The following is a 26,390-nucleotide window of genomic DNA, read 5'->3' as shown; positions in this document are numbered from 1 at the left end:
TGTATACACATACACACACATACATACCTATATACATAATTACATTATAATAGCAATTAAAAATAATGTAATATGGAGATCATAATTTCAATTCGAGAAAAAGAGCAGAAACTCTTGATTGCGATTTGAATAATGAAAATGGTCTAATAAATTGAAACCGTCTTAACAAATAATAAACTTAGTAGAAATTAGACAAAAGTTATTTTCTATATTTAATATTTTTCTATTTATTTTTAGTTTATTTAGAAGATTATTATATAATTTAATGCCTGAACGAAATATCGCTTTCTCTCCAAAATTTGAGAGCGATATAATTTAACTAGTAGTTTTGTCTTGCATTATATTCATGGTATTTATTTAATTGAAATTAGAATGTTTGTGGTTTTTTTCTAACAGAAACTTCTATCTTTGCATATATATTTCCAAAGGTTTGGTAACAGTTTAAAATAATTTGTCTGGTACATTTCGGGTTGAATAAGAACACTCATATGTACTATTTATACAATAAGTTTTCAAAATGTTCTCATTCTCCATACTTCCGCAACATAAACAAGATGTTCAACATTTCAGGATAGGGAATACGACTAGGATTAGCATCAATCAATCAATCTAACTTTAAACTGAAATATCTCCTGAAGACTTCTGTTTCTGAAAGATGATTTCACATTACTGCACAGGAACACACTACTGACTTACACTGTATAGTACAAGGAGCTTAAGTTTGTTAACCAACCTTCAACTACTGCTTGATCAACTAGAGGTGAAACGGATAGCAGTTTAGCAAAACCCGGATATTTGGCGGCCGAATTTCCGGGTTTGCGGTGGTCTTCTTTGGTTACAATCTCCAAAAGTTTCAACTGCAACTGTGGTCCAAGTACTCTTCTTAACGTATCAGTTAATATGTTGAAACGTTGCAGTTGAAATTTTTGGACGTTCTAACCAAAGACCACGCAAAACCCGAAATACCTATAAATCCAGTATTCGGCCGGAAATCCGTTTCATTTCTATAACTCACATTCCTCAAAGTATAAAAAAATAATCTTGTCGTCCACTCGATAAAAACTAAACAGTAACAAACAACGTTAGTACAATGCTCAGTCTTCTCCAGAGGAGTCGAGTGAAATGACCTCATCTTTGGCTTTTTTTTTCTCCAAACGACAGAGTATCTTCTCCAACTCCAATTTTTCTCGTGGAGGAAATTCTTCACCGTCCAATTCAACTGATTCACGAATGCCGAAACCGCTTTCTTCAAGTACAGTAGACTCGTTTGTGCTGTGCTCGGATTTACTCGAATCTTTAGATTTATTCTTGATCAGACTCAGTTTTATGGCACTTTGGTTCGATTTGGCCAGTATCCTTTGCTTAAAATAAAAAAGTTTATTTTCAAAACATTCAATTTTTCAAACATAATTTAATATAGCTATATATGAGCATGCCACAAGTAATAGAATATAGAATACTCCATTATATTCCATAGGTGATTTTTTTGTGAGTGAGAATTTTTTCTAATATCACATACCAATACTGAAGCAAATTCAAATCCAAGATAGAGTGGATGTAAATATTGACATGCCCTACGCACGTGATATTGAAAATCCCAAGAATTGGCCAGGTTAGTATTCAGAACCAACATCTTGTTGATCGCAAATGCTACATTATACTTAAGAAAACTTTTTTATAATAACGAGTGAAATGCACAAGTTTTGCAGTTTAACGGGAAAAATGCAGATAATATGTGTAATATAAAAAGATTTTCATTGGATTTTTCACAGCGCACTCAAGCATTATATGAAAAGAGACGTAATTATTTCTTTATTGAAAATTTTTATTTTATGTGAAATCAAAAGGAATATTAATCAAAATTATTCAACTGGATGAATTTGTCTCGTCATCAGTAGTGTCATCCTCACCAATTTGAATTATCAGTGGCTCGATTTGTGCCTCTATTATGTTATCCAGCTTCCACATCTTTGTCTCGACTTCTGATATCACATGCCGAACACACTTCTCCCATTTCTCCGTTGTGACTCTTTTCAAAGCCTCATCAAAAAGTACTTTGAGATCTGCAAATTTGAACGTGGTGTTATGCTGAGCTACCAAATTCTTCACATCCGCCCAACTCGATGGGATTGAGCTCGTAGTGGTATGGAGGCAGGCGAAGGACAATTTTGTTTTGGCCTGCTGCCATCTCATCGACTATATATTTTTGGTATTCAAGCTTGCGCTCCTTGACAATTTTTAGTAGCTGTACTCTTAGCATTGAGTCTTCAAAGCTAATATTCTTTGATCGCAGCCAATTTTGGATTTCAACCTTCTTTGAAGACGTCATTGGAATCTTCTCTAACCGTCGCGAATGATAAGGTGCATTGTCCATTACAATCACAGCATTATCCTCCAGATGGGGTTGAACTTTGGAAAACCACTGTTCGAAAGATTCACCGTTCATTTCTTCGTGATAATCTCCAGTTTTCTTCGACTCGAAACACCACAGCCCTTCAGCAACAAACCCATTCTCAATGCCGATGTGACAATCCGGTGGATTGTCACATCGGCACCTCCGGCACATCGGCACCTCCTAGATGAGGTCACAGTTTCATCGACCCATACTTTAGGGGTAGTATGACCAGCATTAACCCAGGTTTCATCCATATAATAAATTGTTCTCTGTTGTTCCCTATAATATTTAATTTTGGTCAAATATTCTCTCCTCCATAACACAATTTCTTCTCTATCCAATAATAAACTATTGTGCCCTCGTTTTTTCCATACAAAATTCAAATGTTTCAATACTTTATGGAATGTTTACCGTTTAAAACTTGGCAATAAAACATTTTCATTTATTTCTGTGAGTACTTTATCTGTCGTGGGTATTTCATTTCTGAAAAAGTACTCATGCACTTTCCTCCTGATTGCATGTTTACCAGCATCATCTATTGATTTTATAATGGTTTGACGATTCTGATTTGTATTCGGTTTGGAAAATGTTTGATTTTGTTTATATTCCCGTAAAACATTGTGAATCGAAGCGCAACACACTCCAATTTTATCGGAAACTTTCGATACGACTTCGTCGACAGTCGATGTCTCAATTTCTTCCATCTCTTTCTTGAACACATTTAAAATCACTTATTTCATCTCAACACTCAAATGTCTTTTTTGGATCGTTTCCTAGCTGGACTCAGAGGATAGCTCACAGTGTCATCAGCAGTGTCTATACTGGACATCTTGGAAAACAATTTTAAACAATATACTACAACGCACGCCACACAAACGACTGATTACAACCCTGTGCTGGTACCGAACTCGTACCAAGAAGGCGAATTCACCAATGAACGCTGCCCTTTCCATCTGACACTGGGCGATCACGTGAACATCACGCTTCAGTTTTGTTTTGTTTTACTCTATCTTGGATTTGGATAGACTTTAGATAGGCTGAAAAATCCATATGATTTTTAGTTAATCATAACCTTCAAAAGACACGTGTACAAATTTCACAGCTTTTCATTATCCCAACTATGAACAAAAAAATCATTAGGTACAACTACGAACACTCACTACATATAATCCTAATCAATGCTACTGAAAAATATAAAATTTCAAACTTACACCTTTAGTTGTTTTCTTTTTCGTATTTCCTGGATGTTTCGACGAATCCTCATCCACAGAATCTATTAAAACAACGAGTACAAATGAAAAAACAATATCGTTGAAATTTTTGAAATAATCATAACAAAATCAATTTATTCACAATATAATTTTAACTGGTTAATATAAAACATATGAAATACAAAGACCCACATTTCACAAAAGTTAACCATATAAAAATTCGCCATTAAATTTGATTACCAAATTAAATGATTCGCTAAAAAACCATCATGAGATAGCGGGGTCGAATTGCTGACATGAGGACCATCTGATTTTCATGAAAATGGAACATCCTTCCATTACCCAGGATATTTTCTTGTTGTGATATTGAATGGTCTTCCTGATTGTTTGTGAAAACTAGAGTTCTATTTCTTTAGTTATTAGGTTGTGTTCTTCGGGAGATTATTTTAACGAACTCATGGGTGGGGGATACTTGGAATTCAGTCATTACTTCAGTACTCAAAATAAAAACTGCCAAAGTACTGTGCCGATTTCACATAATATACTTGCAAACCCCAATATCAGTCAATATTTATTGGAATATTGAACTCAGTTTGAATTATCCACTTGGAGGAGGGGGGGAGAGGGAGGAGGAGAGGGAATACCAATAGTGCCGAGCCTCATGTACAACTTTGTTTATTGAAAAAGACTGTGGTAACAATTGCATCAAAGCCGTTTTCCGTCCTTATTGGTCTGTGGTTTGGCTGGTACGACTTTTCTTATACAACTATGGTAGACATTATAACAGTTGATGAGGCAATGGGCGGGAGACCTAGTAGTCCTCACGGATGTGTCTACTGCGATTGTAGACGAAACGTCTGGCATAAAAACCTGCAGACCAAGGCCAGATGACATGAAACATAGCTTTGACAGTCATCTCCACTCGTGAAAATTCATTCTCAGTGTCGGCAATATTTTAATCAATTGAAAATAACTGCGGTGAGTTGAATATCGGACAGTCTTCAAAAATTATATCAACTGATTTATATTGACCCACTACCATTCTTTCAAATAATTTATTTTTGAAATCGTATAAACCTATTATACACTTTTTTCATGACGGCTCACCAAAAAACGACTTGGTACAGAACAATGCAAAAAACACCGTGAAATCATTTTCAAAACCCATTCCTTGTAAAGCATTATTCAGTGAAATCAAGGTACAAAACTACACGTTAACATTATTTTTCGGGTTCAGAAGGTTCATACATCCTGAGTTTATCTTCAATGAATGGACTCAGAAGCTAGCCACTCACGCCAGCGAAATGTCAGGAAGAAATTCCAAAAATCCACGGCCTTCGTGCCCAAAAAATAGTGATAATGAAAACCTTGGTCGCTAAAGCCATAACTACACAATAAAATCAAATGTGTGGATCTATTGATCCACTGAGCTGATTAACGGAAAAACAGATCTTTCAGTGACATTTGACACTTCCAGTGAAGGAGTTTATTTCGGTTCGACCCGAGTGACGGGATAATCCTTTTGGGAAACTCTTCAGACTTTAACCGTACTGTCTTGATGCATAAGAGAACACTCAGGGTGATAGACACGGCTAGTTTTGAAGATTTTTGTAAACTCATATTCGAAATAATAATGTTACGATTTTCTCCGTGGGTTCACCAATAATATTGACTACACTGAATAATGAAACTCAACTTTATTTCACGTTAGATATAACGAACACTTCAACTAAAAATTTGAATGTCTATCGCTTTACTAGATCACTTCGCGTACCGCACAGTAGCTTCCACTTGACCGTCTCGGTATCCTCGTGTCTAGCCTTTAAATACCGTAATCGAATGTTGTAGAAACTTCGCCGAAGTTCTGTCGAAGTCAGTAGCATTATTCTCGCTGCATCTAGAGTAGCGGAGAATCTTCGTACATTCGCGCGCTCTTAGTTACGTCACCATTGGTTTATGGCTACCAGAGGCGGCCAGAGTTATCTTCTTTCGGGCATTATTTACAACAATAACATTCAGTTTATTATTCATTTATTGATTATTATTATTGAAATTCACAATAATTACAGAGACATCAAAAATAGTCTACTTATGAACCCTCAAATAACACTACCAATCTAAATATTGATATGTTATCTGATTGGCGAAGGTTCTATCGGTGAAAAAGTTTTCAAAGTGCTTGAAAAGATTAAAATTTGGAAAAAATGAGCATCAATCAATGTATAGAGTACAACATTCTCTAGAGATCAGTTTATATCACGACGCAGTAGAATAAATATTCATTGAGATATGGAGTTACAAAAACACATGACTTTATGTATCTTACTGGAGTTTAATCCTAACACCAAACCGTTAAAAACAACGGTTTGGTGTTAGGTTAGGTTAGAGTTTAATCCTAACACCAAACCATTAAAAACAACGGTTTAAACTCCAGTAATACTCATTACTAGACCAAAGGTTCCAAACAGTACATCACAAGCACATGACTTTATAACAAAAAAAAATTAAAAAAAATTAAACAGTCTAATATTACACAGCTTTGAGTCAATTGTTAACTTTTCCTCCTTTCTTCATCACATGAATTTCACCGATAAATCGTGTGATCCGATGAATATTATTTTTGATGAAAAAAGGAACAGCGACTGTTGTTGACAAGTGACAATAATACTGTCAAAACAAACTGCGCCGAAGAGAAGCAAAGATTATAGAAAAGAGAAGAAAACATTTCCTTACAGATTTCGTTAATGTGGAAACTACAAATTCTTCATATTTTGAGTGAAATGATCTTCAAAAATTGAATAGTTGTATCGACATGCTACAAATTTCATATTGTGATAACGTCAATGAATTTATTCTATTTTCGTTAGTTTACTGACAAATTCCGCTCCATAAGAATTCGATTTATACGCCATAATGAAGTTCTATTCTACATATTTTAGATTATATTATATATCACTTTGGAATTCCTGAATTTCTTGTTTCAAAGAATCATTTCGGAATCCTAAGATATTCTATGATCAAAACGTGCTTTACTCAAAAATTCCATTGTTTTTGAAAAAGTATATTTCCATCAGCAGAGTAGTAATAAATCATTTTCAACGACGTACCAAAAAGTGCATATGGGTGATTTTTCAAGAGGTATAGTATCTGATTTTCAAAACAACACAAAAAATTAGAAGAAATTGATGAAATCTTTAATGGAATCGATAGAACGATCAATATAATTTCATTTTTGAAGATTATTTCATGCAAATGTTGTCCGTGGCTCCGCTTTACATGGACCATAAGCAAGGTCCAATTTTGGCACACTGTCTCTAACATATCGATCGGTATTTCACGTATAAATGCTTCAATTTTGGCTTCCAGAGAGTCAGTCATTGCTGGTTTATTCTTATAGACATGAGCCTTAACATGACCCCACAAGAAATAATCCAAAGGCGTTAAATCACACGATCCAGGCGGCAAATTGACCAATTCTTGAACCAGATTTATCTTACAAGGTTCAACACCCAAATCCTTTCGCAAAATTTCCACGTAATGGCCCAATTGCTGCGAACGGCGGCGAATCGACATTTCACGGTCATCACGAACACTGGCGGATACAGCCGCAATATTTTCTTCGGTCCTCACTCTGCGTATGCATGTTGGTGGTTTAATGTCTAATAAATTTAAACTGGCTTCGAAATTTAGTCACAAGCTTCCGAATAGCTCCCTCAGTAGGCCGACGAAACTGCCCATAAATTGGAAGAAGTGCACGATGCACTTTCTTCACCGAGCATGAATTTTGATAATAAAATTCAATAATTTGCAAGCGTTGTTCATTCGTAAGTCGATTCATGGTTAAATTATAGACCAAACTGACCAAGTTTGACAATGACACACGACAGGATTCACGCGTGATCTGTCAAAAACAGTGTTGCCAAAAAGATATCAGCAAAAAAATCACCCAATATAACTACTTCGAGAATTGGAAAACCTCTGGCACAAGGGTTTTATATCTGCGGGGGACTATTTCAAAGGGAACACAATAGAAATTGTTGAATAAATGAATATTTTTGAGTAACATGAAAATTCACCTTATTTTTTGAAATTGGATAAAGGATCTTCCACACAAAAACTATTGTAACCTATAATATAGCCGAAATTCTTATTAACTCATTTGTTGTATGTCATACTTGTTTGTGTGGTTTTGAATATCAATTTGTTTGTGTCACTGTCACGTGTAACAACAATGTTCAAAAGAAATCACTCCTACTACTACTACAAACCTGAAGAGCGGAAGGACACAGTAGAATATGTAGAGTACAGCAAATTGAGTGGTCCTTATTTGAAAAAACAACTGTAAACTCAACTTGAAACTTTCTCACATACACTTCACGTTTTCCGTTGGCAAGAACTAGCCGGTAGAGGAAATAATTATTCCAGAACTTTCTGCTATAAGAGTATTTCATATTCTGCAAAACTGACTATGGGTACATAGACCGAGAACCCCCGAAGGTTCGGCATACTAGTCCTGGAATGAGACACCGAAGGTGCACATGCCATCCAGGTTTCCAGAAGCATTAGAGCTTCTGCTAACGAATTGGGGAGAACATTGTACCCCAATTACAGTAAATGAAACATCCATTTTGTGCATTTAGAAACTTGCGTTTCTAACAACTAACCATGCCACACAGTCCCCTACGGCTCTGAGGAATGATTGATTCTCTACAGTCCCCTACGACTGTGAGGAATATATCTGATAGACCAGAGCTTCGGAAAGGATACACCGAAATATGTCCCGTGGGGTCCAATAAAATAATTGGACGTCCAATGATTTTATTGGACCCCACGGGACATATTTCGGTGTATCCTTTCCGAAGCTCTGGTCTATCAGATATGACTATGGGTAATAAATAAAAATATTCTCGATGACGGCAAGAATTTTATGGTTTCTGCTTTATGGTGATTCAAATTTTCATAAATAACTTGTATATTGTACTTGGATATTGTATTTTATACAGTTGCGAGGCAAAAAAATTAGTTTGCACAATCAAATCCCCATATCGATTTTGGGTTATTCTTGTCTGAATCTTGTTACATGTCAGCGTGTTGAAATATATGGAAAAACAGTTTATTGCCATCACAATATGGGAAATAACGTAACAGTGCAGCGAACAGAACAGATTCACACAAATTCGGTTCGAAACTTGGGCCATATTCCTCCCTTGCATCTGAAATTATAAGAATTATGAAAATGTAATACTAACCTGAAATCCTCTCAATTTGGGTAACTGCACCAAGAACAATCGATTTATTCGTACTGCCGGTGGATGTGGATTCAACCTTGGTATTGGTCGGTTTAGGATGAGTCTTCTTGGAACTGTTGAAAGAACTTGACAAGTTACTCCTAACGTCCCACTTTGAAGACTTCTTTTCAACTCCGGTAAACTCTTCTTGAGGAACGTTTGATTTAGGATGAGTCTCCTTGGAACTGTTGAAAGAACTCGACAAGTTACTCTTAACGTCCCACTTTGAAGACTTCTTTTCAACTCCGGTAGACTTTTCTTGAGGAACCTTTGATTTGGGAGAGGATGTATTCATCTTGGGAGATCCCACACGGACGGGAGCTTCCATTACATTCATAGAAGACATTGAACTTTTCGGTTGTAGCTGAGGCATCATGATCGGGGATAATTGCCTTGCCTCTTGATGCATTAGATATCCCGATGGAATTGGATGTCCTGGGGAAACTAAATGACTTGTATGCATGGTATATCCAGGGCCCATAAAGTGTCCTGGTCGTATGGGATATCCAGGTTGGATTGGATACATTGGTTCCATACCATATCCCGGTTGCACGAAATGCTGCTGGGGCATTAAATGGGGTAACTGCATAAGTTGGTTTTGAACAGGAAAAGCGTTTGTGACGGGCTGGAGGAAATTCATATGGGAATTGAAACTGTTCCCATGGGTACTGGAGGAGTCATCTTTAGGTCCATACTTGAGCCTGAGATCCTCTGCTTTCTTGAGAGCCATATCTTCGTACTTGGCTATTTCCTCAGGGGTCAAAACAACTTTCTTTGGTTCATATTTTCTAGCTTCCTGTCGTAGTTTCTCCGCTTTTTCCAGGGCCAGTGCTTTGTATCTGGCTCTCTCCTCAAGGGACAAACCTACTCGGGGTTCCTCGAATTTTGTCACTTTCAGTGGAGGTTCCTCTCCTGACTTCCGTTTCAATTCTTCTACTTTTTGAGCTGCAATCGATTTGTACCGTTCCAACTTCTCCGACAACTTTACTAGCGGATTGGAATCATCCTTGGTTCGGAAAGACTTACTCGTAGTTTTGGCTCCGGATTCGGCCTTGTTTTTTAATTTCAGATTACTGTCTTTGAAGTAATTAGAGACCATCTGAGCCTTTAATTTCAAAGCACGATATTTCGCTTTCCTCGCTTTTTTCTTGGACTCTGAGGGGTTTAATGGTCCTGCAGATTGATTTGATTCACTTGTTAAGTTCGGATTGTCGATGATCACTGGCACTCTTTTGATGGTGTGGTCATTGCAGTGAGCTGTATCCACACAATTCTGGACCCTTTCACTATCCAAAACTTCCCAAACTGTTCTCAAGTTGAGCTTGTTGTGAACCTCCAAAGTTTTTATACGAACCATGTCGCTGAAAACTACAAACCAAAAGCAATATGTTCATTTTGTTTCGTAATAATCGATGTGAAGATGAAGAATTTAAAAGTTGTGTACTCACATGAATCCCCTCTTTTGAGCTCTAGAGACCTTGTTCTATAAAAAAAGTGTGATTACACATGGTCAAGGAGGAAACACATTCATTTACCTTTCTTTAGAGAACGCCTGCTCGGGGATTTCTCCCCTCAAGTGCAACTGGGAGAAGAGGTTAAGAGTTTTCTTCAGGTCATACTGGCAGTCATACAAGTACCTGAAATTCGTTAGAAGTGATGCAATTTATTTTACAAAAATATGTACCAGCTCTCAAGAGTAAAATAAACACAAAATCACGTTTAGGTTGGAAAGAACATATTTAACTTCATTTTAGAAGTTTGACAAGACTATACAATCGGGAAAGCCCATCTGATGATTGCTGCAACCAATGAATCTGCTTTTGGTGCTCTTGGAATTGGTGTACGAATTCATCTTTCTCTCTCTCTCTCTGATTACGTTCGTCTTGTTTAAGCTTCTCTACATTTTTTTGCTATGCCTCTACTATGGATGAATATTAAAAACTGGATAATGAAGTTTGGAATCAAAGTTAGAAATGTACACGAGGCCATCATTTGTCATTAGAATATTTCATCTTTCTGGTGTTGGCAACCTGTGCATTCTTAGAAACTTGCTCTACTTTGTTCTGGGAGTATCTTGCTCTTCTCATCTGCAACTGGTGGAATTCTTCATATATCATCACACCTTGTTCAATTCCATCGAGCTCCTCTTGTTACATATCTCAACTATATAAAAAAAACTACTAGATGGTATGAATAACTTTATTAACACAATATGTGGAAAACAGTATAATGTACATAACAACCAAGAACCTTCAAATATAGTTGTCACTCAACTGAGGCATGATTAAGTAAAGATGAATCGCGGTTGATGCCCTTCAACGAATCCTGAGCGATGCTCAGGAACTAACTTCGCTGCCAATTTACGAAAAAACTACATGGCATGAGCTAACTGATATGCTGACATCCTCAGCAACTTCTGTAATAGTAATTTGACAATCCTCCATAACAATTTCCTTTACCTTCTCAACATTCTCATCAGTGGTTGGGGCGTCCCAGGGTGAGCGTCGTCATTCACGTCTTCTCGACCTTCTGTGAAACGTTTGTACCACTTGCAGACATTTTTCTGACTCAGAGTATAACCACCGTATGCCACTGTCAATAGTCCAAGTGTTCTTGAGCACTCAATTCCATTTTTTACACAAAATTTTATGCAAACTCTTTGAACCATTTTTTATAGCAGAAACACTTATAACTATTATGTCTCTCACTAACAAAATAAACATGCTGAACAGCTGAAATTGTGAACATGTGTTCGAGGCGTGTGTACCAACATTAAAACAATCGCTAATCGAATGTATGCAGCCCGCGAAATTTAAATATTCACCATTTTTTAAAAATCCACGTACAATGTCGACTGAAGTAAAAACAATACAACCACAAAGAATGGGGAATGTTCCTCTATTTGGGTTATTACAGCAAATGCAAGTTTGAACAAAATAAAGTTGCGTTCAATTCATGAGTATTTCAAATTCACTTCGAAAAGTATTCAAATTGAAGTTTCAAATGTTGGGTTATAATTTTTAAAGGGATTTGTTTCTAATTCACATATTGGCAACAGCGCCTATATCAAGTTTACTTTAAAAAAGGAAAATTATCTTTATAAATCAACAATTAAGGCGAAATACAAATTATAGTTCAATACCAACTCCACAAGCCACATAAACAACAGTTGTTTTGTTGTTTATTTATATAGAGGAAGATAGGTTAAATGCACAAAATGTCATATGTCACAGAATATCTCGGAACAGAACAGCACGCCTCTGAAATATGTCATCTTTGTTTGTCTCATACAGGTAACAGATTCATTGTCCTTTATTAGCTATAACCGATGTTGCCAAATGGTGAAATAGAAACGAATCCCTTTAAATGTTGAATGCATTATTTCATTCCTCTTTTATAAGTATTTAAATAATTTTTTAAAGAAAAAAGTTGAAATGATAAGTTTAGGATGCGTTGTTTTAGAGCTCTTTTATGAAAACTACTTGATTTTCGTCAGGAGGAACATTTCCCATTGTGTAAAAATGTATAAAGATTTCAACAAAGTTAACAGATTGAAATAGTGAATGTATCAGAAGGAATCCTTAAAGTATTCTTCAAGAATATAATAGGCTTTTTCCACCAAAAGGTCTTTCAATGCTTTCTTGAATTCAATAATGGATTGATTATACAGTGTGCCTCACTTTTCATGGAAACACCCCCATATCTTCAGGAATAATCGAGGTAGAATGATGAAACTCTCAGGACTAATGGAAATGCACATACCACCTAAATGGGGATAGCCAAAATGATATACACTGCCCGCCACTCGCGATGGAACAACTCATCTTGACGATAAAACATACTAGAGAGCAAAATATGCTCAAACCTCCTTCAGATTCGTGATCAGGACTACCAACTCACTACATATACACTTTTTCCCTGAAAAAATTTCAGTCATCAATTATTGAAGTAGATTTTTTTTCGGTTTTGACATCAATTTCCATCAATCCTGACAGCTTCATCATTCTACCTCAATTATTACGGAAGATACGGGGGTGTTTCCATGAGAAGTCAGACAAATTCGAATTTTTCAGAACCTCCAGCACCTTTAAATGTTTTATAGAGCAGTTTTAAGATAGGTAGATAAATGGGTCATCCTTTGTGACCATCGTTAACTGTGTATGTCCATTATTTGTGACATGAGAGCAGTTGAAACCTAGCGTTTGTTCACTACGTATGTGTTTGCTTCAAATAACCCTTTAAACCTCATTTGTTTGCTTATTTATTAATTGTTATTTGTGTTATATTGGTGAAAAAAATAAATTGCTATGGATATTGTTGGTCAAGGTATGTACTACATTTTATTATACATAAGTTTTATTTAATAGGCTTCATTATCGAATATAGAGTGTAAAATCATTTGTATAAAAAAAACTTGTAATTTTCGTCATTCTTCAGCAATCGTGGATATTATAAACATGTGCAACAAAATAATACTTACGTTTAATGGCACTTCAAAGTTTCTAGAAAAAGTTTATGAAGCAAAACCATTCACAAGTATTCACATTTCTTAGAATTTTTTTGTTGAAATTAACGCAAAATTAGAGTTTTGAGTGATATTTTATCAATTGTTACAGATTGTGGACCTTCTGTTATATCTATGACAAGAAAAAAAACCATACGAGCTTGTTAGAGCAAGTCCACAGCGACTGCTTGATAGAAAGCTTCAGGATTTGGAAGAAAAATTGGTTGAAATAACCAAGTGCCCCCGGAAAAAAGTGATGAACTTCAAAAAGTCGCCAAGACTGTCAAAGTGGTATATAAACGTAAATGGCTTGCTTGTAATAGAATAGAAAGTTGGTATCTTCAACAGTGTAATCAAGACCTGCTGTGGGTATAACTTATTTCCAAAGTTTTTGGAGATCAAATCGTTTAGGTGTAGTTTGTGAAATTATTATGGATCTTCATCAAGTAACGGCTGAATCAATCAGAAAAAAAAAAAAAAGGATAAGTTATTTATAATGATAATACCAATGGAACTGGGAATTACTCCACTCCTCACAAATACAAACTGATAATTTTCGACAAAACATAACACTGAAAACAAATAAAAACTCACCTTTCAGAATATTCATAGTTCATCTGCGTTATCCTGTGAACGGCTTCTTCCAGTTCTCTGTATTGTATTTGGAAGTAGGGCAAAGGACTGCTGGCGTTTCCTATGTGCGTGGGAAACTTGAAGCTCCATCCGATCTGGTGATCCATTGCATTACTTACGTGCAATAGATCATTTGATATTCGAAACTCGTCGCCGTTACGTCTGAACACAAAATGTCTGCTGAACGATAAAATCTGGGTCGTTTCTCTGAAAATACCTGTTACCACGATTGCCGCACTAGAGTCCTAACAATAAAAAAATGTTACACTCCATTACTTGTTTTCATATGCATGCAAATTTACCGTATATGAAATGACATCACACACTAGAGGATATGGATCGTGTTCAGATTTGGGAAGCTTTCGAAAAGTTTTCATTATGTCTTTTACTCCTATCACCAAGAAAGGTTTCTTGAAGCCATAGTGATCCAACCTGAGAAAAACAAATCGTGTAGTATATATAAACTATATCCTTTGAAAGACATTTTTTTGTAGAGGACTCAATATCTGCCATCTGTCTTCATCTTATATGCTCACGATGTTCCTTTTTCCTCACATCTGAAGTCTATCCAAATCCAAGATAGAGTAAAACAAAACAAAGCCGAAGCGTGATGTTCACGTGATCGCCCAGTGTCAGATGGAAAGGGCAGCGTTCATTGGTGAATTCGCCTTCTTGGTACGAGTTCGGTACCAGCACAGGGTTGTAATCAGTCGTTTGCGTGTTTGTGTAGCGTATATTGTTCAAAATTGTTTTCCAAGATGTCCAGTATAGACACTGCTGATGACACTGTGAGCTGAGTCCAGCCAGGAAACAATCCAAAAAAAGACATTCGAGTGTTGAGATGAAAGAAGTGATTTTAAATGTGTTCAAGAGAGAGATGGAAGAAATTGAGACATCGACTGTCGACGAAGTCGTATCGAAAGTTTCCGATAAAATTGGAGTATGTTGCGCTTCGATTTATAATGTTTTACGGGAATATAAACAAAATCATACATTTTCCAAACCGAATACGAATCAGAAGCGTCAAACCATTATAAAATTAATAAATGATGCTGATAAACATGTAATCAGGAGGAAAGTGCATGAGTACTTTTTCAGAAATGAAATACCCACGATAGACAAAGTACTCACAGAAAAAAATGAAGATGTTTTATTGCCAAGTTTTAAGCGGTCAACATTCCATAAAGTATTGAAACATTTGAATTTTGTATGGAAAAAACGAGGGCGCAATAGTTTATTATTGGATAGAGAGGAAATTGTGTTATGTGGGAGAGAGTATTTGACCAAAATTAAATATAGGGAACAACAGAGAACAATTTATTATATGGATGAAACCTGGGTTAATGCTGGTCATACTACCCCTGAAGTATGGGTCGATGAAACTGTGACCTCATCTAGGAGGGCCTTTCTAGATGGACTATCCACCGGATTAACAAATCCATCAGGTAAACTTATATTTATATTAAGACCTGCCTCAATCTCAATATATAAAAAGTAACCCTCGTATTTGTTTTATTTACTTACATACTTTTTCATAATTTCAGGTAAAGGAGACGGCTTATTATTTGTCACATCGGCAATGAGAATGGGTTTGTTGCTGAAGGGCTATGGTGTTTCGAATCGAAGAAAACTGGAGATTATCACGAAGAAATGAACGGTGAATCTTTCGAACAGTGGTTTTCCAAAGTTCTACCCCATCTGGAGGATAATGCTGTGATTGTAATGGACAATGCTCCTTATCATTTGTGACGGTTAGAGAAGATTCCGACGTCTTCAAAGAAGGTTGAAATCCAAAATTGGCTGCGATCAAAGAATATTAGCTTTGAAGACTCAATGCTAAGAGTACAGCTACTAAAAATTGTCAAGGAGCGCAAGCTTGAATACCAAAAATATATAGTCGATGAGATGGCAGCAGACCAAAACAAAATCGTCCTTCGCCTGCCCCATACCACTGCGAACTCAATCCCATCGAGTTAATATGGGCGGATGTGAAGAATTTTGTAGCTCAGCATAACACCACGTTCAAATTTGCAGATCTCAAAGTACTTTTTGATGAGGCTTTGAAAAGAGTCACAGTGGAGAAATGGGAGAAGTGTGTTCGGCATGTGATATCGGAAGTCGAGACAAAGATGTGGAAGCTGGATAACATAATAGAGGCACAAATCGAGCCACTGATAATTTAAATTGGTGAGGATGACACTACTGATGAAGAGACAAATTCATCCAGTTGAATAATTTTGATTAATATTCCTTTTGATTTCACATAAAATAAAAATTATCAATAAAGAAATAATTACGTCTCTTTTCATATAATGTTTGAGTGCCCTGTGAAAAATCCAATGAAAATCTTTTTATATTACACATATTATCTGCATTTTTCCCGTTAAACTGCAAAACTTGTGCATTTCACTCGTTATTATAAAAAAGTTTTCCTAAGTATGATATAGCATTTGCGATCAACAAGATGTTGGTTCTGAATACGACCCTGGCCAATTCTTGGGATTTTCAATATCACGTGCGTAGAGCATGTCAATGTTTACATCTACTCTATCTTGGATTTGAATTTGCTTTAAGAGTCTTGAAGTTTCATCTACATAACTTTTTCCACAGCAACAAGGTATATTGTGAATACAATCTTTTGTTTCTTCAATAGTATTATCGGTTTAAGTTTTTGTCAAAAGAGATCTCAATGTGTTGATAGTTCTAGAGGTTGTCCTTACATTATATTCATAACCGATGCGTCTCAGCTTCTCAGACAAACCGGGAACTTAAGGTATGACATTAGTTATGAGATATTTGTATTGTTGTTGGGTTTGTGGTGATTATGGGATTTGCATATAAGAACTGGGTCCAAGTACAACATCAGAACCTGCTTCAGATCCGCAAACACCATCCGTAACAGCCTCAAGAAAACCAGACCTCAAGAGGAGAAACCAGCAAATCGACAATAGCAGAGCATGTTTGGACTCATCAACATAACATCAAGTGGTCCCAAGCTGAGATCATTCACAGAAGGAACACTGGTTCAAGAGGAAATTCAAAGAAGCTACATGTATGTTGTTCAACGACGCATTCAGTCAAGCTAGCGTTGAGGTACGCAACATTTGGAAATATTTAATCGAGCAGAAAAACGGTTACCTCCCACTAAACCGGTGAAGTGGAGGAAGGGAATGAGAGCTCTTCCCACAATACTGCTCAGGATATGCGTTTTGTTTCAAATCCGTTTAAATGATAGTTATTTACTCTTTCATATCATGAACTGAATTGTAAACTGTCTTTGCTTTATCATATGAACATCTAACTATACTTGTTTTATAGTTAGCGTGATGATTAGGTTTAGTAGAGATATCTATTAGTATGAGTTTTCTTTCACTAAACACTTCTATCAAGAGTATTTATCGAGTTTTTGATTATTACATTGAGAAAAAGAAGTTGATTAGAAACTTCTCTTTCTGATGTGAATTTGCTGGGCAGATAAGTTTTCTTTGTAACAGCCTTACCAATCGGTAAGGCTGTAAGGCAATATGAGATAAAATAGATCTAAAATGACATAATCTGAAGGAAACTCACTTGATCGAGGAAGAATTTTTTTGTCCGGGAACCACTCTGGAGTTGACTGAGAAAATGCTGTTTTCGAGGTAGAGATCTTCCAGATCTTGTCTATTGTCAGAATCATAAACGGTGATAAAATGTTCCAAAAATTGGGACGCCAAATCTTCAGCTTCGGGAGAGCACCAGTAGTTCTTCTGAAAAACCGGTGTGGTAATATCCACATCATCCTGAAAGAAGACTTCAATAAAATCATATTGTCAAGTTGGAAATGTCAATATTTGACAGAGGACAAGAGAAATTATTCAACAATGAAACATAATTTTTAAATTCTTTTAGATTTAATGAATCATGTTCTCTGTTTAAGAGTTTTCACATATTTATATGGACAAACTCTCATTTTTTTCTATGTGAAAGGCTCTATTATTTGATTATTGATACATTTCTTGTTAAAGAGGACACACATTTAATTTTTAAATTAAAATAATTCTGATCTAACCTTCATTTCAACATTTAACTCTTTACTCTGTAATTTTGCTTTTTGTGTTTATAATCCAAATTTTTGACATGCCTTATAACACTTGTGGTCTTCAGATTAATAATAAATTTGATTTGATAAAATGAGACAAAAAATGGCCAAATCTGGTGAATATGGTGGCTGAATACATTTTAGAATACTCATTCAATTACTTTGACAATTATCTGTGAATTTTATTGGCATTTCAATATATTATTTTCCGATACAGGGTCATTCAGCTCTCTGGCTGTCAAGAGTAACAGGTGTTGAAAAATGGTAGGAATATTCATCTCTGTTTAAAAAGAAACTGTGGAACACCAAATTCAATATTCAGATGAAAAATAATTGCGAACTTACCAACTTTTGGAGGTTTGGGCAAAAACTCTTGACATCAATGACATAATTATAAGAATTATATTTGTCGCATATGGGATTGCCATTCAACTTGAGACTCTTCAAATTCTTAAACTCACATAGAATCTGAAGCGCTCCAATATCCTCCAACTGAAAAGTGACTATATCATTAAAAATGATTATGAGACTTGGTGATTATATATTTTGAAAGCATATGTTTTAAAAGAATAGCTTCGATTTTTAGTTTTTTTTTTCATATTATTTCAAATCAGAAACAAATATTTATTATTGCTTAAATGAATCGGCTCTATGTCGGGTAACAGAAAAAGTAGAACATGCTTATAAAAACAAAAAAGTACCGTTAGCTGCTTTGGTGGACATTCAGGGCGCATTTGACAGCACGTCATCAATCATCCAGGCGTCTAGGAGAAGAGGGATTTACAAGATTAGCTGCATGCTTAGCGGAAGATTGATACAACCATTATGGGGTAGACAGTCGTGGCACGGGTAGCAAGGGGCTATCCTTAGGGGGGGGGTTTATCCCCTCTGTTATGGAACCTTGTAATGGACGAGCTATTATGTCTCCTGGACCGCAATGGATATAAAGCACTGGGCTATGCAGACAACTTAGTCATCTTAGTCCAAGGCAAATACAATAATGTAGTGTAGGAATGCATGCAGCAGGCCCTGAATATTATAACAAGATGGAGCGAAGAAGAAGGGCTTAACATAAGCCCATCGAAATCGACCATAGTAGCATTCACCAAGAGGACTAAAACGGATGGTCTCTGACCTCTAAAACTTCGAGGTGAAGAAATACAAGTGTCGGGGGAGGTTAAATCTAGATTCCAAACTGACCTGGAACCAACACTTGAGCAGGATAAAAAGGAAAGCGGAGGTAGCACTGATGCTCGCCAGACGCACCTATGGAAAAACATGGGGGCTAAAACCAGACATGGCACATTGGCTATACATGATAGTGGTTAAACCCATGGTAACATAGGCATCTCTGGGCTGGTGGCCAAAGATGAAGCAAGCGACCGCTATCAACAAACTAGGCAAGGTGCAAAGACTTGCATGTTTGGGAATGACGGGAGCAATGAGAACTACCCCAACAGCTGCATTGGAGACACTCCTGAATTTACCTCCTTTACACTTTGTGATAATGGGTGAGGCCAGGATGGGCCAATTCAGACTGAAAAACTCACCGAACTACAAAAGATCGGACCGAACAGAAATTTTGGAACATGTTGAGGAGCACATATTGAATATGTGTGCGCGGACCACATGACACCGAAGTACACCTTTAACAGACACTTCACGGCCAAAACCATAAGCTGTGAAGAGTGGACGACCATTAGTCATCCCGAAAACGTTTGGAAAAAACACCTGGTATATAGATGGATCGAAGAGCAAACATGGAACACGAGCTGGAATATACCAAGCGGATAGAAATTTAAACTACAGTTATCCGCTAGGACTGTACACATCCGTCTTTCAATCAATCAATCAAAATATACTTTATTGTATAAAAAACTCTTGTTTTGTTGACAAAGTAGAATATATACGTACAGAAAAAAAAATTACACAAAATACACACAATTATGTAAAATATAAATAAAATAGAATAAAAATAAAATTGTTATATAAACAAGCAGTATATAAACATATACATTTATCAATTATAAATTTTATTCAATAGAATAAGTGTCAATGAATAAATAAAATATCAATCATAAAATGTTATTTGAACATTTTGTCAATTTTACAACTTATAATTCAACAGTCTAATCGAGTATGTACAGTACCCACAATAAATTACAATTTCATTGGAAGTTGTCATTGTAAAATTCTTGCAAACTATAATAGGGTCTGCTAGCAAGAAGTTTTTTTGTGTATTTTCTGAAGCTGTCAATACTATCGTAGCTATTTCTAAAATAAGACGGTAAGTGATTATACATTTTAACACCGTTATAGAAAATGGAGTCCTTTACTAGGGATGAAGAAGGCAATGGTAATTTAAAATTATTTTTAGATTTTAGGCGAGTGCTATGACACGAAGAAATATATTCAAATTTTGACCTATGTTTGTGTATAAGACACGCAGTTTTCATTACAAAGAGAGCCACAACTGCCAATATATTTTTTTCTGCACGGTCCTAGTTTGAACACATATCTAATGGCTCTCTTTTGCAGTTTAAGTACTGAATCTAGCAGACTAGAGTTACATACCCCCCAGAAAGGAATGGCATATCTCAGTTGAGATTCAATTAATGCATAATATGCGTTCATAGCCGTGGCAGTACCAAGTTCCCTTGAAATAATTCTCATTGCATAGCACCCTGAGAAGATTTTATTCTTCAATTGGTTGACGTGTGCTTCAAACTTCAATTTACTGTCAATATATAGGCCCAAAAATTTTGTGCAGTCTTTATTTTCAATCTTCTCATTTTCTAGAGGCATATCTTCTAAAGTACATTTGAAAGTTAATATATTTGTTTTTCTTATATTAAAAGAGAGAAGATTCGAGTCGCACCAAGACTTGATTACATTAATATCTCTGCTTATCTTATTATTCAAATCTTCAACAGTTTTACTATGCCATAAAATGGTGGTGTCGTCAGCAAATAAGGTAATTTTTCCAGAAGTATTTATACACAGTAAATCATTGATATATATATATATATATATATATATATAAATATATATATATATATATATATATATATATATATATATATATATATATATATATATATATATATAAGAAAAAGAGTGGGTCCCAAAACCGATCCTTGTGGCACTCCTTTCAGGCAGAAGTGTATGCTATCTTGCAGTGTGCAAGGCTTCTTAAATTGAGACCTCAAAGAAATGAGCAGATCAATATTTTAACAGACAGCAAGAGCGCACTAGGGGCTCTGGCAAACCCGAAGGTGACATCAAAACTGGTCTGGGAATGCCAAGAATCACAGGTAATGATAAAGCTGATGAATGCGCTAGACACGGATCATCAACTTCATATATAGGTCCTGAACCAGCTCTGGGGGTACCAAAATCATTGGTATGAAACCAGATTAGGACATGGACCAATAAGAAGCACACAGAGTACTGGACAAAAGTACCGTCCGAGAAAAGAACCGAAGAACTACTTCAATATAGTAGGGATCGGCTCAGAATAACTACAGGGTTACTAACCGGTCATTGTCTGCATAGAGGACACTTGAATAAAATGGGGCTGTACAACGGAGACCTCAGCTGCAGATTATGCAACGAAGGGATAGAAACAGCTCTACACATCTTATGCGAATGTGAGGCACTAAATCACAGGAGACAGGCATATGTGGACGTACAAAATTACGTCCTGAAGAATATGACGAACATCCAACACGGAACCTGTATAAACTAGTTCAGGGAACGAGACTGATGGAATGGGTGTCATGAGAAGTGTTTTCTGGAGACTCGGACTAAATGGACAAGTCAGACAGCTCCCAAGGGACAAAAAAGATGCTTAAACGATATGTATGGTATTTATACAAAACGTCAGTTTTGCGTGGCTTTACGTAATAACTATTGCACAACTATTGAAGTTTCTTTTAATGGGTGTAATAACTATGCATCGAAGCAACTTGAGACAAATGGTTGATATATGCTATATTTCAATTGATTCCTTTCTATTTATTCATTGCACGGGATTACCCTTTTTTATAATAGTACAAACATCAAATATAATAAATATTCATATTCAATTCAAAAATTGAAGAAAAAACTAAACATGTAAAAATAAGACTCAGAGTAAACTCAAGCACGTGAAGATGAGCAAAAGCATTGGACTCTCTCAACTGTCAGAGAATCCACCTAAGAATAATATTACTTCATGAATACCTCATTATTGCTCAGGTCAAGAATCTCTAGAGAATCTTTCAGCGGGTGAAGATTCTCAATATCTCTGATATTGTTGTGTTGCAACAATACATGTTTGGGATTCACTTCTGCAATCAGATTCATCAAGAAAAGCAGGAACTTGGTTTGAAAAAGGGGATAGTAGTCCTCTAAATCTGTAAAAGAATCTAATGTTAGTGAAGTTTATTTGGGAAAAACAGGTTATGGCGTTCTAAAAAATGAGTAATAATTGTATGACACTGAGAAATTCATCACTCAACAAAAACTTTTGTTGGAATACTTGATAATAAAAATTTAATTGCAAAACGATCAACACAAGACACAGCAAACATCAGGGCCAGGTTTGAAAACAAATTATTCACAATATCTATAATATATGGGGGATGAAAATATTCAAATATTGAGGTACAGTACAAAATCTTGAAATTTAAAAAGATAATGATTGAAAATAAGGCTGAATTTGAAAGTTTGAAAACTGTAACACAGAAGGAAAACTGCCTCTTTCCTTTGAATGTTCGATAGATTCAATTCTTTTTGATTACACCAGCTTCTCATCGCTTTGAGGTTCAACTCAATACACTCTGAACTGAACTTCTCAAGAGCTGTTTTACATGGAGAATTTCGTCCTTGTGATGAACGTCTCGAGACTTTTATTCCAAATGAATGTAAATCCAACATAAACTCACATTTTTGGATGGAAGGTTTTGAGGAGTTTCCTATAGTGCTTCTCTATAAAAAAAAAACTAGTACTCACACACAACACATCGATTCCACTGACTAACAGAGCCTTCTGAGGTCACATATATTTTTACCGTATGTGATAGTCTGTCAAAAAGATTTTGTATATGCAACTAGCAAGTATAAAGTGCAATTTTTGGTGAATGAAAAAATATCTGCATGTCCTATTCCAGTTCTAACATTTTTTATTGCATCACTGAGTCTTCTAACGACCTGTAGTGAGTGATTAATAAGAACGTGTAAAAATTCTTACCTTCATCATCACAAAACGCACTAAGATCCAAAGTTTGTTTCTTCTTCTTATATCTTTTATGTAATACTTTCATTATGTTTTCAGTGCAATCAGGAATAGGCACTTCTTCCGTTAGAATATAGTTACATAGAATTGAAACTTTGAACTGAAAAACAAAGATCAAAGTATAGGTTTTGAAAATATAAGAGAAAATGGAACTGTAATAATATAATACACAATATCAGTAACATCAACTATTCTGAAGGTGGTACAAGATATTCAAGGTCAATATAAAGTCACCATCAAAAATTGCTTCCTCTTCTTTAATTTAAAGATTCACCATATTGAAAAAAGTCTAAAGACTGTAACGAGGAGAGATACATATTTATAAGTGAATGAATATTTCAAAAGAGAATTTTGAAACACTGATTTCTCCCAGTACCTACACAGTAGGTTCTGGTAAGTCCCGATAAAAAAACAACTATTTCTCCAGCTAATACCACGATGGATATTAAATTATATCCAAAAGACATGTCCATTAACTTATAACAAAAAATGTTATGTTTGATTCTTCCACTATATATCAATAAATATCCGTGATTTGCATGCTGTACAATAATATGAAGTTTCTACTCAAACACATAACAAATTTATCCCTGTACGAATAAAACTGTAACTGTATATACCACCTTCCGATATCAAACTGTCTGCCTTTAACAGTTTTTATGATTTATATGGTAAGTTGTTGTATCAGACCTATTTCATTTATGTGATGAATCTCTATTCATAGTAAAGGAAAAAATGAATTAGAATTTGCCCACAAATCATTGAATACTTACTGGTGAGCCTGGACAATTGGGATTCGGAATTTCAAACTTCTCGCTGGCAATCTTCAAAATGACTTCCTGGCAATTCCTAGCCATAAAATATGCACCCATTGAAGTAAGTTCGAAATATATGGCTTTAAATGTGGCTGGATACACGAAATCAAAAATTGTTTTCAGTATGTGGTTTCTAGTTGAATTTTCAATGTTTTGAATCTGAAAAATCAACAATTATTTGATATACTAAGACTAATGATGATGTTGTCTGAATAATATGAAAGCTCTACAAAAAACTGATTTCTACAGTCCTTTGTATTCATTTAGGTCATTTCTGTAAGAATTTTTTGTAACAAAATTTATGGTGTAGAACAAGCCTATGAGGCTTCAGTGATACTTGGGAAAAACGGACTGGTCTGAAAATGGTGTAATCAACTGACAGACAGGAATCAATTGCCTCTAGGGCAGAATAAATTAGATCTATGCGATAAAAACCATAGTTGCAGACAGCTCATGTCTAATTTGAGGCAACGGGCCACAAATAATGTTGATGAAAATATTTTTTTATCTTTCTGAAGTGTCTAAAACTGTTTTTTTGAAACTATGTTCCTTATAACTTCATATTTGATTCTACTTTTCCTTGATGAATTTCTCTTTCAACTCTCAGAAATCACTCTATTCTTACCATGAATTTGTGATAGAAGAAAGGAGTATTACATTCATTGACTATTCTTCTTAGTAATGTTTTATTCATCAACTGCTGGTTTACATTTAAAGTTACATCTGGTATTGGCTCCTTATCCAACAAAAGATTTTTTCCTTCTAAATTTTCATTACTTGGTCTTTCATTTAGGTTTACCATTTCATTTTTTTCTATTTCAGAGAAACCAACAGGACTATTTTGCCTATGAAAACATATCTGTTATTAAAAATATATCTAGAATGAGAATGTATCTACTAGCCTATTATTATTTTTCTTTCTTTTAGAGGGACCCATAGTAGCCTCGAAGGAAGTAAATGTATAAATTTAATATTACTCCCTATATTACACATAAATATTAAAAAATGTCAACAAATATAAAATTTATCAACAAATCTGTTTTGTTTTTATCTTCTTCTCTGGTTTTTGTTCTTCTTCTTATAACCAACCAGGGTTTCTAGACAAGAAGGTACATAAGGTAAGGGGAAATACGTGTTCCTCCAATGACGTCACATATTTGTTTGAAGGAGTTCCTAAATCCAACAGAGAATGTCTGACGTATTTCCTTGATCAATAGAAACGCGTCAACGTTTTCTAATAGACCAATTGAGGAATCCGTCAGATACATTGGTGGACTCATCGATGAATTTGAGAACTCGCACTTTATTAGATTAATTTCTTCATACTTGTTTTTGGCTCTTTTCTTTCGTCCAATCTGGGTTCATACTTTTTTTTCGATGACACATGAGTGTCCTGCTCCGTAATATACTCAATCTATCACTGCCCGCTAGTTTAGTCAATTCTTCACGGTATTCCCAGACGATTAGACGTATATGTGGTCCGAAAACATGTTTGATGCTCCAATTTGAATTGGCTCACCCTTGCTCTCCCTATTATTACAAGACTGAAGGAGGAAGATTTAGGAGTGTTTGGAATAGTTTTCATTGCCCCCTTTATTCTCAAATATGCTCACTTTGTTATTGGGTTGTTAGTTTCATATTTGAAATCCAGAACGTTGGCTATCAGTCTGGTATTATCTTTAAAATAATGGATCACTTTCGCCGACATTACTTTCACAATAGAGATTCAATAACAGCTTTTATCAAAATCAAAAACGTGGAAGTTCAAGAAATACTCAGACAACATTTTACTTCTACACTTTCCTTATTTTCCAAGGTTTTGCAGCGACCCCTTGTGGTAATGCAACGAAATGACTTGACAGCTACGTGTTGATTTCTATAAATTAACATTTTTGAAAGGCCCAACTCATAGTACAAAACCGTCGGACTAGAAACAAAACTTATTTGTTATACCTACCTGGACCTTGAATGGCTGCCTTGCCAGAATTCATTTAATTACAGATATCTGGCAATTCTATGACAGGATTTTTTGAAAACACCCATTTTCAAGATGCATGGAAAAAGTTAATTTTTTCTTCAATAATTGAGGTTCTACCCGTCTCTTCCTTGAAATAAGAAAAGTAGCTACTATGACTGCTACTAGCTTTTATGTGGTTCTTACAATATTACATATAACCCTTAAAGAATT

The 26,390-nt window shown here is 35.5% G+C and overlaps 1 protein-coding gene across 2 annotated transcripts; it reads right to left on the bottom strand.

Annotated features, from left to right (window-relative positions):
- Positions 1–969: 969 nt before the first annotated feature.
- LOC111511758 (uncharacterized) lies at positions 970–25,257 on the bottom strand. 2 transcript variants are annotated; one of them, XM_074183235.1, is made up of 14 exons: positions 25,105–25,257; positions 24,828–25,047; positions 24,161–24,361; positions 23,343–23,487; positions 22,334–22,506; positions 18,455–18,601; positions 17,602–17,810; positions 14,334–14,463; positions 13,993–14,276; positions 10,430–10,531; positions 10,343–10,377; positions 8,856–10,262; positions 3,607–3,668; positions 970–1,361 (listed from the first exon to the last, which is right to left on the bottom strand). In XM_074183235.1, exons 1-14 carry the CDS (start codon positions 25,137–25,139, stop codon positions 1,095–1,097), a joined length of 3,417 nt encoding a protein of 1,138 aa, XP_074039336.1. In that variant the 5' UTR covers positions 25,140–25,257; the 3' UTR covers positions 970–1,094. The 2 variants fall into 2 exon arrangements, with proteins under 2 accessions (XP_074039336.1, XP_074039337.1); XM_074183236.1 differs by having other exon boundaries at positions 1,159–1,356.
- Between the last annotated feature and the right edge of the window lie 1,133 nt (positions 25,258–26,390).

Source organism: Leptinotarsa decemlineata, unplaced genomic scaffold (genome assembly GCF_025532065.1).
Source record: "Leptinotarsa decemlineata unplaced genomic scaffold, Ldec_3_MD MMD2_tig00026336_RagTag_RagTag, whole genome shotgun sequence".
In the NCBI taxonomy this organism is placed as follows: Eukaryota; Metazoa; Arthropoda; class Insecta; order Coleoptera; family Chrysomelidae; genus Leptinotarsa; species Leptinotarsa decemlineata.
This window is presented reverse-complemented; position numbering and strand designations above follow the sequence as displayed.